We start from the raw sequence: 15139 nt of genomic DNA, 5'->3' as shown, positions 1-15139 counted from the left end.
GTGACACCATATGACCATAACATATACTGATTCGGATGGTTTGTCAGAAAAGACAGCAGGCTGTGTCAGTGAAATCTTCCCACACAACACTGAAACATTTTCAATAATAGTAATAATACTAAAAATATATCATACTAACGATTGTTGATGGCATGATCAACGCCAATATGGAACGAATATTATCAAGATTATAAAAGAATAAAGTAAAAATAATCCAGAATAGTCATCATGATGCACTTTTGTCATCAGTATATCGAAACTGTGAGTCTATAAATTGCATTATAGATTTGACCATGGAGAAATATATTCTCTGATAAAGATTGCTATCAAATACTGAAAGCAGAGGTATTAGCTGAGTTTCGTAACCTTTTGAAGTTACAGTAGTATAAATATAAGTGTCTGGGAGTTTCCAGCTGTTCAAAGATATTTGGTGATAGTGTTATCTTATGCCCCATAAACGTCCTTTCTTTATCTCTTCTGATAAAGACGGCGAGCAGGAAATTAGGAGGGAGGCGACAAAAGAGACGACAAACAGACAAAAGCACAAATGGAAAGTGGAGACACAGAGAGGAAGAGAGAGAGAGAAAGGGAGGGGAGAGAGAGGGAGAGAGGGAGAGAGAGGGAGAGAGAGAGAGAGGGAGAGAGAGAGAGAGTAGGAGAGAGAGGGAGAGAGAGAGAGAGAGAGAGGAAGAGATTACTCTAGGCTATTCTCTAGCTAGCGAGTAGAGTTCTCTCTCGCGTGCCTTTCTCTCTCTCTCTCTCTCTCCTCTCTCTCGTCCTTCTCTCGCTCTCTCGTCTCTCTCTCTCAGAGATCTCTCTCTCTATCTCGCTTCTCTCTCTATCTCTCTCTTATCTATCTATCTTATATCGATCTAGAGCTAGTCTCTCTCTCTCCTCTCTCTATCTCTCTTCCTCTATCTATTCATACGTTCTCGATCTCTTTTTGCTATCTCGAGAGGGTCTCTCTTAGCTCTTAAGATACTCTACGAGCTCTCTCACCTTCAGCATCATCTCTATCTTACTTTAGATAACTAGAGATCTAAGCTTCTCCGCTATGTTAAACCACACTGATAACTCACACTTGCTCTCTCTCTCCCCCCCCTCTCCCTCTCTCTCTCCCCCTCTTCTCTCTCCCCTCTCTCTCGATCTCCTCTCTCTCTCACCCTCCGCCTCCCCCCCTCTCTCTCTCCTCTCTCTCCCCCTCTCTCTCCTCTCTCTCCCTCTCCCCTCTCTCCCCCCTCCCTCCTCTCTCCTCTCTCTCCCCTCTCTCCCTTCTCTCTCTCTCCCCCTCTCTCTCTCTCCCTCTCTCTCTCTCTCTCTCTCTCTCTCTCTCCCTCTCTCTCCCTCTCTCTCTCTCTCTCTCTCTCTCTCTCTCTCCTCTCTCTCTCTCTCTCCACTCCTGAGGCTCTACTTGCTCGGCCTTGGCACATTGACACATCAAAGCAGGGCTTCAAAGTGGGATGAAGTATCCTTCATCACTCTCTCACTATCTAAGTCAACAAAGCATCAACAGATGTACACACACACACGCACACACACACACACACGCACGCACACGCACACACACACACACACACACACACACACACACACACACACACACACACACACACACGTGTCGTAGCCCTAAATCATCACTATTTTCTGTGTTAGCGTCCTGATATTGAACACGTTGACTAAAAATATTAGGTAATTCTACAGTACATACCTTGATATTATTATTGTGCCCGTAGCACTCTAAAATCCCCACGAGTGCACAGTTTCAAAACAGCAACATTTGGTTGGGAGGTGAAAGGTTACAGAGAGAGTGAACTTCGAATGACAACTCAAGTCAAACCTGAAAAAATTATTCTCGAAGTGCTAACTCAAGACACTTCAAGCTGGAGGACACGTATCAAAACATTTCTTTAGACACGTTTCACTTTATAACTCTGCACTGGGGACAATAACAAAGACGACAACTTCAATTTATGACGACGGCAACGGTGAAGTTAACGACCGCACGAATGATCCGATAAAGAAGGACGGTAATGAACAGGGACTCAGTACATTAAGCGTGTAAAGAGTATAACCAAGAAGAAGGGAATGCAATACAAGATTTAGTGCATGGAATAAACAACTGTATGAAATGATCAAATAAATAAGTAGAAAAGTAAACAAGCACGTGAATAAACAAGTCGATGAGCTCACCAGCAAGCAGTTAAAGATGACGTAGAGGATGAGCATCCACAGAGACCTGTAGCCCATGTGGAGTCCTGCCCACAACCAGACCAGGGAGATAAGCAGGAACAGGTAGAGGACCAGCGGCACCTCTGGAGCACAAGATAACAACAGCGGAGGATTAAAAAAACAACATCTGCACAAGTAAGTTTGTCAACAACTAAATAAAATACATAGCTGAATGTTTTTCATTTTTATGATTTATAGCACCCTAGATGAGTAAAAGGAAATCTTAGATCCTATCTGCAGATAGGTGTGCCAATGTCTATAGTTTGAGTGTGCGCTCAGTAATTAGCACACCCTTTGGTAAATAAAGCCCTAAAGAAAACACTCTCACACACACTTGTCACAAAAGCCTACAAACATGTGACATCGTGCTAAATTGCTCACTCTTTCTCCTGCTTGTTGTTAAAGGTGAACAACACACCAGTCTGCACACAGCATGTAGCAAACCGCTGAAACACATCAGCTGTATTTGGACTCAGTCAAGTGTTTCCAAGACAAGACGAGAGCACAGAGAGGTGACTGAGTTCTCCTGTAGCAACTGCGAACTCACTTTCTGTCAGTCATACAGTATGTCATGCAACACAAGTAGAGGAGAAGCAGACTTTACTTATAAAAGTAAAAAACAGATCTTCCTTTTAACCATTGCAACCCTTGTGCTATTCAAGATTCATGACGTGAGAGATAAAGAGAACAACCTCAGGCTCGCACTGATGTGGAGACTGAATTAAGGCTGCTGACGTATCCTTGTACTTCAGCTGTGTCAGGTCATGGTGTCCCTCTCAGCTTGAAAAAAATCATTCCCTCACCTATTATTGTAACGGCTAATTAAAAAAGGGACAAACAAGAGGAGCTCTGCCAATCAGGAGCGAGTCGTCACAACAGAGCGAGAAAGAGAGGCCTGATAAAAAACTATCCATCTTGTTTCTTTCAAAAGAAAATAAAGAAGGAGCACATGATGGAAGCAGCTGTTGAAACAAGACTACAAACTGTGTATCTTTTCAGAAAACAGGCTCCAGTTGATGAATAAACTTTATGGCCCGCTGGTTCAGTTTTTGTGTTTGCATAGATTCGCTTCACAAAAGAGTGCTTTGTTTGCCAGTTGGATGTTGCAGGTGTTATACACTACATTTTAACGCTGTCAACAGACTATTCAAAATACACCCGCATCATGAAACACCACACGCAGCATTGGCTGTGACGTGTTTCTGCTGTCGGGAGATCCTGAGTTAAAAACCCCTGCTGGGAAATGATCAGCCATCAGGAGCGGAACCGAGTGTGGCACAAAGAGGGCTGCAAGAGGGCAAAAGTAAAGACAGAAGAGGAGAGCTTAAGGGGGATTTTAAACCAACATTGTTGATCAAATGTCTGTTTTTCTGCAACGACGACACTTTTTCACAAGTGTGGAGTACCATTGACAACTTTCAGTCATGCTCAATGTGGTCGTATTATCAGTACAATGACCACGTGGCGGTCAAACCAACAAAATAGTGCATAATACGATGAATCCAATATATTACATAAGAAATGGATTTCAATGTGACATCTTCAGAATCAATTGTACCCCAGAGTGACATAAATGCTTCAAATCCAAAAGGGAAAGTATAGCAACTCAAGATTACACTGCTGGGTCACTCTGTAGTCTGCTGGGTGGTGTTATGTAGGATAGACTGTACAGTTCACTTCACAAGTAGGATGGAAACACAGGGCACTGATCCCAGGTTTGCACAAAAAGCCCTCACTTAGGTGCCACTTCCACCACCCAGTCAGATCCACCAAGCTCCAAGTTCTTTTCAGGCTTCTCCCTTTGAGACTTTTTTCCTATAAGTATTTATTCTGCCAATACTCTGCTCATTGTTTTTCGATGCTTCAAGTGTTACTACTTCACACCTATCTTCTTTGTGCTTTACGCTCACTCCGCACCTTCTGGTAGCCTTTCACTTTCTTTTCCTTCGACTTCTCTAACTTTCATCTTTTCCTAGTCAAAGCAACATAGACTTTTCTTCTGTCTCTTTCTCTCTTCTATTTTGCACATGCGTCTCTATCTGCTCCCTTCCTGGTTTGAGTTTTCCAACCATGTAAGCACATTCCAGTCTGTGGACAGGGCAGAGCTCCCACAGTAAGAACAGGCTCCCAGAGCCAAATGCTGACTGACTGTTTGGATAACAATAAGAAGGAGCAGAAAGCAGCAGGCAAACATGTTCTACTGTATTTGTGCATCTACTTGTATGTGTGTGAACATTTGCATGAGTGCTTATGTAAGCCTTTGCATAAACACGCGAGAGAGTCTTAGCTCTCTGCTAGAGAGGCGCCGCGCGATGTCGTGGGCATCTTTCTGTCTGGCGGAGCTTAGAAGTAAATAAACAGTTCAACCCTCAATAGTGCAATTTATGCTCGAATCCATTTGAAGTGATTTCCTCGGGACATGAGGGAGCTACTTCTCTCCACAGGAGCACAGGCCCGAGTTTACATTTGAGCAGAGCTGGATCCTGGTGTGAGAAGACAAACTGAGAGGAGTTCAACAAAAACAGCCGGGGCCGAAACTCAAGACGCTGCTGACATCCCTGTCACAGAGAGGTCAGCAGCTGTAATAACAACAAGCTGTAATAAGCGTGCGTCGATCAAACAGCCCACACACTTTAGGACTTTTCTGTAATCTTTCTTGTTTTGGAAAATATTAACCTCAAACTGCTATCTACATGAAACCAATGTGAGAAACTTAGAGGGGAAATGTCAATTTAGAAGATCTTAAATAAATAAATGTAGTGCAGTAAAAAGTACAGTATTTTCCTCAGAAGGGTAGTGGAGTAGAAGTATACAGTAGAGTCGAATGGAAATACAAGTACCTCAAAAATATACAGTTATTGAGTACATATTTACTTTCCAACAATCTAAATGTTCTCTTTTAAATAAACTGCAGCGACCTCCTAAAGTAATCAGGAGAATACAGGAGCAGATTGCTGCTTTAGTGATTACATGACTCTAAAGTAATAATCTCCATGTTTGGTGATAGGATGTCTAGTTATAGTGAGGAATTATTCTTAAAACCAAAACTGGAAGGACACTCGGAGAGCGAAGACCTCCACCATGGCTGTTTCCATAAGTGAAAAATAATGAGTGTACCGCGATTCGGATTCGCTCCAAAATTGAATGGGTTCTCCCTTGGCCCGTGCTACACCCTTCTACCAAGTTTCATGAATATCGGGGTAATGGTTTTTCCGTATTTCTGCTGACAAACAGTCAAACAAACCAACAAACCGAACCGAAAACATGTGTTTGGCAGCCGAATAAAGCAACTGCACTCCAACACACACAGAGTACATACTACAGCACTCTGCAATCAGACCCCGTCCAGCACATTTATTAGTTTATTTTCCACATTCCTGACCAATTAGAAAGTGGAGTGCAGTCAAGGAACACTTGGAGACAAATAGGACAATAATAGTTATTCTTTCCACTGGACTCTGTTGGAAATTAGAAGCCTGCTCGCTTTCTGTATCAAAAGAACATCATGTCATTTCACGGCTGTGATAAGGGCTTCATACTGTCGTACGTTCAGTTCAGTTTATTTATGTTTCAAGCTTAACATTGGCCACAATGGAGTTCCAGCATTTGATCAGGTGCAGGTACATTCCTTGCAGGTTAACGTGCAGACACACACTGGCACACGTAAGAAGTCCCGCTATAACTTGCACGGCCGTGTGAGTTTCACATGTGGGCTTCTCACAATCAGATACACACACACACACACACACACACACACACACACACACACACACACACACACACACACACACACACACACACACACACACAAGCCCTCATCTTATCTAATCAGTTGTTTGCGGCAGTAAGGCATTTGAAAATGTGGGCTACCTAAATAATCCTTGTCCGAGTGGCATCAGTTACTCCACAGGTTCTGCAAGAATCTCAGGCGAATGGGATTGTCAAGGTGAAGCAAAACATATCTGATTGACATATCAAGGCCAATCAAAAGGTTTGTTTTGGGATCGGTCTTTTGTCTGATCACTACACATTGCAGGACTGAAACTGATCAGTGTTGTTGTTACAGTGCCTGTGGCGTTTAAACCCGTGGAGTCCAGGGAAAAAGCAGAGGCGTCGCCTGCGTTCAGAAAAATAAAATATTACAGGCCTCTCCCTCACATTTGTTATATTCCCCTTTGTACTCTGGAAACGTTGAAACAAAGACTTGATATATTGCAGAGAGCCGTACACTGTGAGCTGCCAAAAGCTTCAATAGAGAAAAAGAAAAGAAAAGATAAATGAAATGCAGTCCACACTACATGTCTACTTGTTCATGCTCATATATGTGCATGTGTATATGTGCATGTGTTGGTATTGTGTCATTATAAGAACTAAAGGTGGAACCAGCACTAATCCATCACTGCATGAACTTTGACAAAGAATGTTGCCGTCCAACTTTGTGTTTTTGAAGTCATTTGAATTCCCTTTCATGTGCAGCCTTTTCACAGTACAGCTGTTCTACACAAACTGGACACACATATTCACACCTCAAGGGCCGTTCTGTCCTCTGTGCTTAGGCCAAACACACTCAGTCAGCACTTGAGACTGCTGCTTTGAACAGTGTGTGCTGTGCCTACCTTTCCCAGCATTTGCCCTCTCGTTCTCTCTCTCTCAGTGTAAATAAGGGGTTTTAGAAGCTGCCTTCTATGCAACCTCTCTATTGTTCTCATTCAACACACAGTACAGTACCATATTCCTAGTCTCCGTACCCCTCTACTCACCCCAAACCTATCATGTCTTCTCTTGATCTCTGCTGTCTGCTCGCTCCCCCCATAGTGAAATGATCCTGGCAGGCAAAAGTCCTACAGGCTGACCTTTAGCCTCACCTGGTGTGTGAATGAGAACGTATTGCTCTCTTTGTTAAGCACTCTTACTGTACCTGCAGCTCAGCAAAGAACTGTTTTGGTTTCCCACAGTACTTCGGAGACCACACATAGTGTGTAGGGCAAACCGCTTTGCCAGCCAAAGAACTGGCACTAATTCAGGCTTTGCTTTGTCATTGGAGGGCCTTGACTGAGCAAAACAAGCTAAAGCCCGCTGACTGTCACCCACGGCCACTGATTGCAGCCGTGATACTGAGGGACTAAACGGGTTTGGCTAGGATCTTCATGTGTGGGCGAAGTGACCGACTGAACTAAATAAATGCTTCTGATTCACACTGAACATTACTATATGACGGTTATTTCACAGCAAACAAGATTGTTACATAAAGTACGAGGTCGAGGTTGTTTCCAAACATCCTACCGCACTGCGTCGGGCGCATTCAGTGCTTTAAATGACGGTAAATGGAAGTGGTAGAAAGGTTTTGGAGTTGCTGTATGAACAAAAAGAACATCAGAGTATTTAAAATATATGTCTACCTAAGTGTAATTGCTGAATACAAGTGTGGCTGTCAGCGTTATTTAATTCAGGAAAGCAGGTATTGTTTTGCTCCTGTATCATAAATGCCTCGGGCACACAGCCTGTAAGCTGAGCAAAATACGGGCTTAAACTTTTAGCCAAAAATAGGGGTGGATGCAATCTAGTTCAATGAGGACATCCTGGCAGCTGGTTACTTGTTGTTCTGGTGTTTGTACGTGTGCAGAGTGAGAGATTGTTTGACTTGAGCAATTTTATCTTGAACTCTTATCTTTTTATGTGCATATATAGTTTTGCCTCATATAAGAGAGCGCATATTCTCAAATCTACGATTATGCGTAGTAACATTTGTCACCTGTGCTGTTGGTTCGTCCGCGGTAAATGTCGTCGTAGGCCTTCCACTGCTGAGTCACCTGGTAGACGTGGATGAACACGACCATGACTGCAACCAGACAGATGAGCGGCACCAGCACCGCCGTGCACAGAGCTGCATACATGTTTGGGATGAAGCACCTGCAGAGGGCACAGATGAAATTGTGAGTCTTTCTTTCTGGGATATGCAGAAAGAAGCAGAACGTGCGTGAAAAGAAGAGGAAATTGAAAGAGAGAGAGAGAGAGAGAGAGAGAGAGAGAGAGAGAGAGAGAGAGAGAGAGAGGAGTGGGGGTAGGGGAGTAAAGAGGGAGTCCAGCTCAAAGGTGAGCTCTAGAAAGCGGAAACATATTACATCTCTATATTTACTCAAGTAAAGACTTTGTTTATTCAAGTTTCACAAACAGGATCTGAGACCTCTGAGCCTGCCTAAGACTCCAGCTTTATTTCTCAACAGCAAAATACGTATGTTCTTAAATCTTCTGAGCAACCAGGTCACCCTGCAGCTACAGTGGGATAATATCTAATGCCAAAGACGCTTATAAAAGTGTTTTTCTATTTAAAGGATGAAAGAACATTTAAAAAACCAAACAACACGATGCATGCGTCTCCAGCTTTGAACGGGAGTTGAACATGGAGTGGTTATGTGAGTTCATCTGCTTATCTTAATGATTAAAATAGGGGAATTCTTTATTAAAGCTATCTGTTGTTTAATTACAATTAACTATTTATCTTTTATCTGTTGGTCAGTCGGGCTTGTTTTCCTCGGAAATCTCACGAGTCCTTTCCCAGCTTCTGTCCAATCGGTGTTTATTTTATTTTATTAAAGAGAGAAACATTTTTCTCTGGGAAAATCAACATCCTCACATAAACTGTAACTGCAAAACAACTCTCAAAACACTCATGTGACTGTGTCCTTTTCACAAAACAAGCTCGGCCCCTGGTTTGGTGGGAGTGTGAAATACAGCCAGGATCTCACGGCAGACCTGAGTAATCACATGGAAGTATTTGGAGCTATCATAGTCATAACATAACATGAAGTATGCCAAATAAAGCATTGCATCACCTTCTGCCAGAAAGACGGGCAGACTATAACAATGTAAACAAACTAGAATATGGATATTTGTACTGCGGCCTTGTGAGAGGATGAGATTCTAGTGTAGTGAAAGTGAAATCTCAGGGATTCCTGTAGTGCATAGGTCTTCAACAGGGGGTCCGCGGAGGTACTGCAGGGGGGTCGCGAAATTGTTTGTAGGTAAAGCAATTCGCATTCCCTCCTCCGCTGTACTTCGCGAAGGGCGGCGACACACCTACAGTCAGAGACAGAGTGGAGGAAAGGAGAGGAGTGAACCGACACGCACCCCCCCCCCCCCAATGCCTTTTATAGGAGATTTTCATAGAGATACAGTTGGGACTTTCTTTTCTATACATGTGGCAGTGAGTAGTGTAATGGGTAACAGGGCCTGGTTTAAGTAACACCTAAAATAAAGTTAAAGGTATAGATCAAGTCTCTATTAAGGAGACATCCACGCTCACATGGTAGTCTTTAACTTGCGTAATGTGATGGCAGGACATTAAAGTTTTTACATTTATATTTCCACAGGTAAGACTATAAAACAGCCTGCGTGGAATAGATAGATGTCAGGTTTGAATGTCCGCCTGCACGGGAAATGACTTGAGCAACTTTATCGCCTGGCTTTAAAGTTGTCAAACCAATAAATCAGTCTGTCCATGATAAACTATGGTTTATCATGTTAGACTCAACCGTTAAGATACAACTGTATATAAATTGCTTTTTCAACTCCGAATTATAGTTATGAGATTTACTGCACTAGCAAAAGCCAATTGGGTGATGCATCTGTGGTGAAACTTTTATCCTCACTTCTGCTTATCAACGCTACATGGGGTAATGAGTAACGTAATAAGTGCGAGGGGAATACATGCTGTAAGAAATTAACACAAAATTCAATAAATTCAAGGCTTAAGCTTAGAATAAGTATTGGCTTTAGCAGCAGGCAATCAGTATACAATTATTTTGTATCTTTATAATAGCATATAAAAACATTTATTATGAATAAATGTGCCAACTATTTAATTCTAACTTAACTCACACTTGAATTTAAAGACAGTCTGTAGCAAATTTAAAGATGTATAATCGATGTGCCAGAGGCAGTAACACACAAACCCTCTCATCCACACAGAGGATTTAGTGCTTTAGTAGCTATCAAGTACAAAATGGATCTAGTAGCAAGTACTGTAACAAAGGTGTTTCACTGACAGTTACCAACAACAGCAACCATTGTTAGAATATGTAGGAGTCGAAGACAATGTGGCACAACAAGCTCACTCACGCAAAGTCTGAGCTTGGCACCTGATTGTATGAGTGAAACGGAGATAACTTGAGCTGTGAGAAAACAAGACGGCTACCTGTGTACAAGCAGGAGAGAGAGAGAGGGAGGGAGGGAGGGAGGGAGGGAGGGAATTCAAAGGCTGCCTCATTCCCTGAAAGAGGAAGGTACGCTTCCAGGGAAACTGAATACCCCTCTGTAACCTTGAATCTCTCATGTATACGCTCGCTGTCTCGCACACACCCACCCACAGGAAACACGCATACACACTCGATCCCAAGGATAACAGCCACACCTAAGACCTCGGGGCTAATTTTAGTATTTGACTTCGCCTGTCACGCACGCTTCATCGCACACGCGAGGCGACCCCGAAAGCACGTATGTTGCAATGTAAAAAGTTACTTTTGCAATTACTACCCGCACACACACACACATATATACACACACAGACACACCTGACTGTGAACCATTGTGCAGCTTTCTATATATCGTGACCTCATCTGCTGTGCTCTAGGATTCCGGTGCTCTATACATAGATGGCAAGCAGTTATTTTTAGCTCACAACAAAAGTCAAACAGTATATGGGTTATTTAAGGTTCCTCCCTTCTTTCCTATACCCTGCTGTGTGAAGGCCTCCACCTCTAGGGTGAAGCATCAAGTTTCTATGTGGGGAGACGCATTTGTTCATTCATCTGATTGGGCAAACTACCTCCTGACATGATGTCACTGGCTCAGGTGCTTTCTGTTTGCTCTTCTTTAGCCCAAAGTACAATTTACCTTCGCCTAAAAAAGAAACGGAAGTCACCAGGACTGACTCAGACCAGCTTTAAAACACACACTCAGTCCTCTTGTGAAAAGAGATTACATCAGTGTTGGGTCAATTTCACCTCCCTTTTGACCAGTTTCAAAGACCACTCGTGTGTGTGTGTGTGTGTGTGTTTTGTGCACGTGTGTGCTTTGCAATGTCGACTCACACATCTCCTTGCACCAGTCCGTACACACTGTGTATGGTCCATCCGAAGCCGCCGAGCAATACGATGACCAGGACAATGATGACCATCGCTGGAAGTCCCCAGCCCAACAGGAAGTAGAGCAGGTGTCGTCGCTCTGTATGCTCATCATTCATCACCAGCACTTGCCAGAAGTTCACCGCCTGGGTGCAGAGTTTGAGAAAACAAATTGTGTACAGGACTGTGAAACAGTAAAACAGTGCCAACACAAGCAGCACCTTCAGCCCCATAATGTTTCTCAATCATGTGGTGAGGAAGGGCAACATGTTTGGAAGTTGGAGTTGAGGACATTTGGTCTTCATAGTGAGAGAAACACACACACACACACATACAGCACAACCACACTTTCACCCACAATAGCTATATTTGCTTTGTAATCTAGCAGGCTTCAATGGTCTCATCCATGTGATACACTGAGCCCTGCTTTGTTACATAAGCAGCTTTTCTGAACACCTGTTGGTTGCAACACAATGTCTTATCACTGTGTGAAGACCTCAGCCGAAAATAACATATCTGTCAGGCAATTTTACACCGCTGCACTGGTGAAGAGCAAAGGGCAAAGGTTTTAAAGTTACGCTGAAGGGAAAAACGATGTAGCTCTCCATTCTCCAGTCTATTTGGTTAGCTGGGGTTACAAATTGATGACCTTTACTCCATTTAGCCTCATCAAGAGCAAACCTTTTACAGCCTGCAGAGATTTAACATTAATTAAAAAAAGTAAAGACATGTCGGCATTATCAACGAAGCAATTCCTTCTCTTATTCAGAGCAATACACATTTAGCCCAACAGCTAATGAATAACAGCTGATGATATTTGCGACTGTCCATCTGTCTGCAAACACTTAAGCAGGACATTTGGACAGCGGGCACCGTGATGCAACTAATGACATGAGGCTAAGGGACGTTGACCTTTCCCTCAGATAACCTCTGTCTCCCCCATAAGCATATTGTATAACCACTGACACAACACACGTTGCTACACAAGCACAAAACACAAAAATAAACACTCTCACACACGTGAAGCACACATAACTACACTGCAGTTGTGTAACAGCTTGACAATAGTGTGATGTTGGTCAGATTCAAGAACTACTTTTACTTGGCTGTGAGCAGAATGGAGCTGTTGAGGCATAGCTATTGGATTATGGGTAACTGTCTGCATCCCTCACTGACTGTTGATACCGCGGCCTAAGAATAACGCAATGTGTTACCAAACTAAATGACTGGGCTACAGATCAATATGCCTGCTGACTAGATTAATGATTGGTTACGCTTTTGTCTCATCAACCGTGCAAAGTGTATATATATATATATATATATATATATATATATATATATATTTTTTTTTTTTCTCATATCAAGTGGGAATTAGCCATGCAAATAGTTTTGGTAATTATTTAAACTGTAGGCCAGTGCGAGGGCTTTAGCAGGTCTTTCCTGGCTAAAAGAGCTGTACAGTATTGTTATGTAATATTATGCAGTCTCTCAGTCAGCTGAGGTTGCCTATGCGTGCCTCTGCAGTCAAGAAAAAGCTGATCTTGATAGTGATTAAATTAATGGCTGTTCTCTGGCATTTTGTCAGCACATATTTCTCTGAAACTATTGGATATACACACCCTCACATACACACACACACATACACAGTTATTGATTTGAAGTCTTTCTCGTGGTCTGAAATGGGCTGCTGCTGGCGCCCACTCATATCAGCTACTTAGCTGAAATAGGTGTACCTGATAGTGAGCTGTGAGACATCAGTGGCGTCGATACTGAGACGTTGACGAGGACAGAAACGTTTTAAAGCCACGCATCAACCAAAGCAGAGTGGCAGCAACATTTTCATTGTCAGCTGCTTGCTGACAATTAATTAGGGACATTTCTTAGCAGGGATGTTAAAAAAATGTTTTTTATAAAAGGGCAATTTAAGAAAAAGTATGAGTAAGTGAGTGTGTGACTAAAACACTGAATATTCTCAGTGATTACATTTTTACTTCCTATTTTAACTCCTTCTTGGGTGAATCATAGTTTATGTTTTCTCCTCTAGACCATATCAGCTCTACTACCATACTAACTACGACCATGTGTGTCCAAACACATTTCATCTCACTACCAATTGTCGTCATTCCAATTCTAACACTTCATAAGCAACATGAAAGCCTTTGGTCTGAGCCTTTATCCCTTAAGATATCTCACAGGTCGTGTGGTAAACATTCTGATATATAAAAAAAGGGCTAATCTTATAATACTCCACTTATAATAAAGTATGCACCAGGAGAGATTATATCCACTACATAAACAATCATTTATGTTCACTTACAAACGTCATACGTTGGCAAAGACTGAGGATTGATGGAACAGTCAGTTACGCAAGAGGGGGGTCAATGAGAGGATGAAGGGGGGGAGACGAGAGAGTTTAATTGGGGACAGGTCTCTTCGGTATTACGGGCCTACAAGACTGGTTAAATGTGTCTCCCGTGTTAATGTGCTGGAACTTAACCCAGCCTATATGACTCGTACACATTCTCGTCATCTGATTCATTGTTGGACACAGAACAACAGTTTTAAGGGATTTTGAGTTATGACGACAATGGATCACATTTCCCACATTAACATAACACAGTTTTCATAACACAGCCACCACCCAGGGAAGATAAGTTACACATACTGTATGTACGGCACCGACACTAAACATAAACAAGACAATACAACATGAAAAGTGTCCTAGTAAAAGTCAGTGAATCATTTTGGAGGAGGATTAGCTGAGGTAAAGAGTCTATCCATGGGGCAGCGTTCACCACATTCTTGTGCTCTATCAGCAGGTCACAAGTCATGCATAGTCTCTTTTAGGGATTAAAATTGGCTTAGACGAGATTTGGACTGGCAGCTAAATATTATTTGCGCTCTGTGTGTGGGATGTATTTTTTTTTACAGTGTATACAAATTAACAGAAAAAACAAATAAGTGTGGTATTTTAATGTTGAAGCAGTACTGAAAAGATCTGTGGCTCTGACCATACAAACCAAGCCCTTAATATCTTCTTCATGTGCGCAAGTTAAAGTCCACATTGGGACTTTGCCTGCCAGGCTTTGTTCTTGGCAGTTGTGTCACAAAAAAGGGGAAAAAGAAATAGAGGGCAGCTGGTCAAGAAGGATTGGGGTTTAGGAGCTGCAGGGGTGAGGTGTTCCTAAGTGGTACCAGTCTAGGGTCAAAGATCATGTCATGCAGCAGTCTGGTACCTCCATCTCATCCCCTAATCAAAACCTGTCTGAGCCCACATGGTGGAGGAAAGAAGTTTCACTAGTCATTACATAAAAAAAACACATGCTTCACGAAAGGAACAAAAGAAAGAATGGGAACCCTATTTATGCCAAGTCATGAGGGAAATGAGATTTCATTTATGGTTGCCCTTAAATGAGAAATAATCATATTTATAATAAATAAAAAGGGTGTCCAGATTAACTGCAAGGATCTACAGTAAAGAATCAAAAGTGGGAAAAAACATGGTGTGCGGTAGGATAATATATTAGCACATTATATGCTGTACGGCATGTGTTTCACCGATAGATTGACTTTATTGACCCTCTTGAAGGCTCAGTAAATAGACACATTGTTGAGGCTTGCAGATTGGACGGCCACAGTTTTACATGGTGATAAGGCATGGAGAAACTGCCTCCAAACCTCAGTTATTTATCCAGGTAAAATAACAGAAAGAGAGCAAATATCTCTGCTTATATTATGAAAATAATGTGTCATCTATGATCTAGCTGCATGGCAACAATTACAGCAAA

At 42.3% G+C, this 15139-nt stretch overlaps 1 protein-coding gene across 1 annotated transcript in view; it reads right to left on the bottom strand.

Annotated features, from left to right (window-relative positions):
* Window positions 1–15139, bottom strand: part of adgrv1 (adhesion G protein-coupled receptor V1) — an 88859-nt gene that overhangs the window by 10545 nt on the left and 63175 nt on the right. The window contains 3 exon segments of the mRNA XM_029440497.1: window positions 2191–2312; window positions 7982–8139; window positions 11319–11497. Coding sequence (XP_029296357.1) covers window positions 2191–2312; window positions 7982–8139; window positions 11319–11497 — 459 coding nt within the window.

The sequence above is a fragment of the Cottoperca gobio genome, chromosome 9, assembly GCF_900634415.1.
Source record: "Cottoperca gobio chromosome 9, fCotGob3.1, whole genome shotgun sequence".
NCBI lineage: Eukaryota > Metazoa > Chordata > Actinopteri > Perciformes > Bovichtidae > Cottoperca > Cottoperca gobio.
Note: the sequence above shows the minus strand (reverse complement) of the source record. Positions and strands in the feature narration are given on the sequence as shown.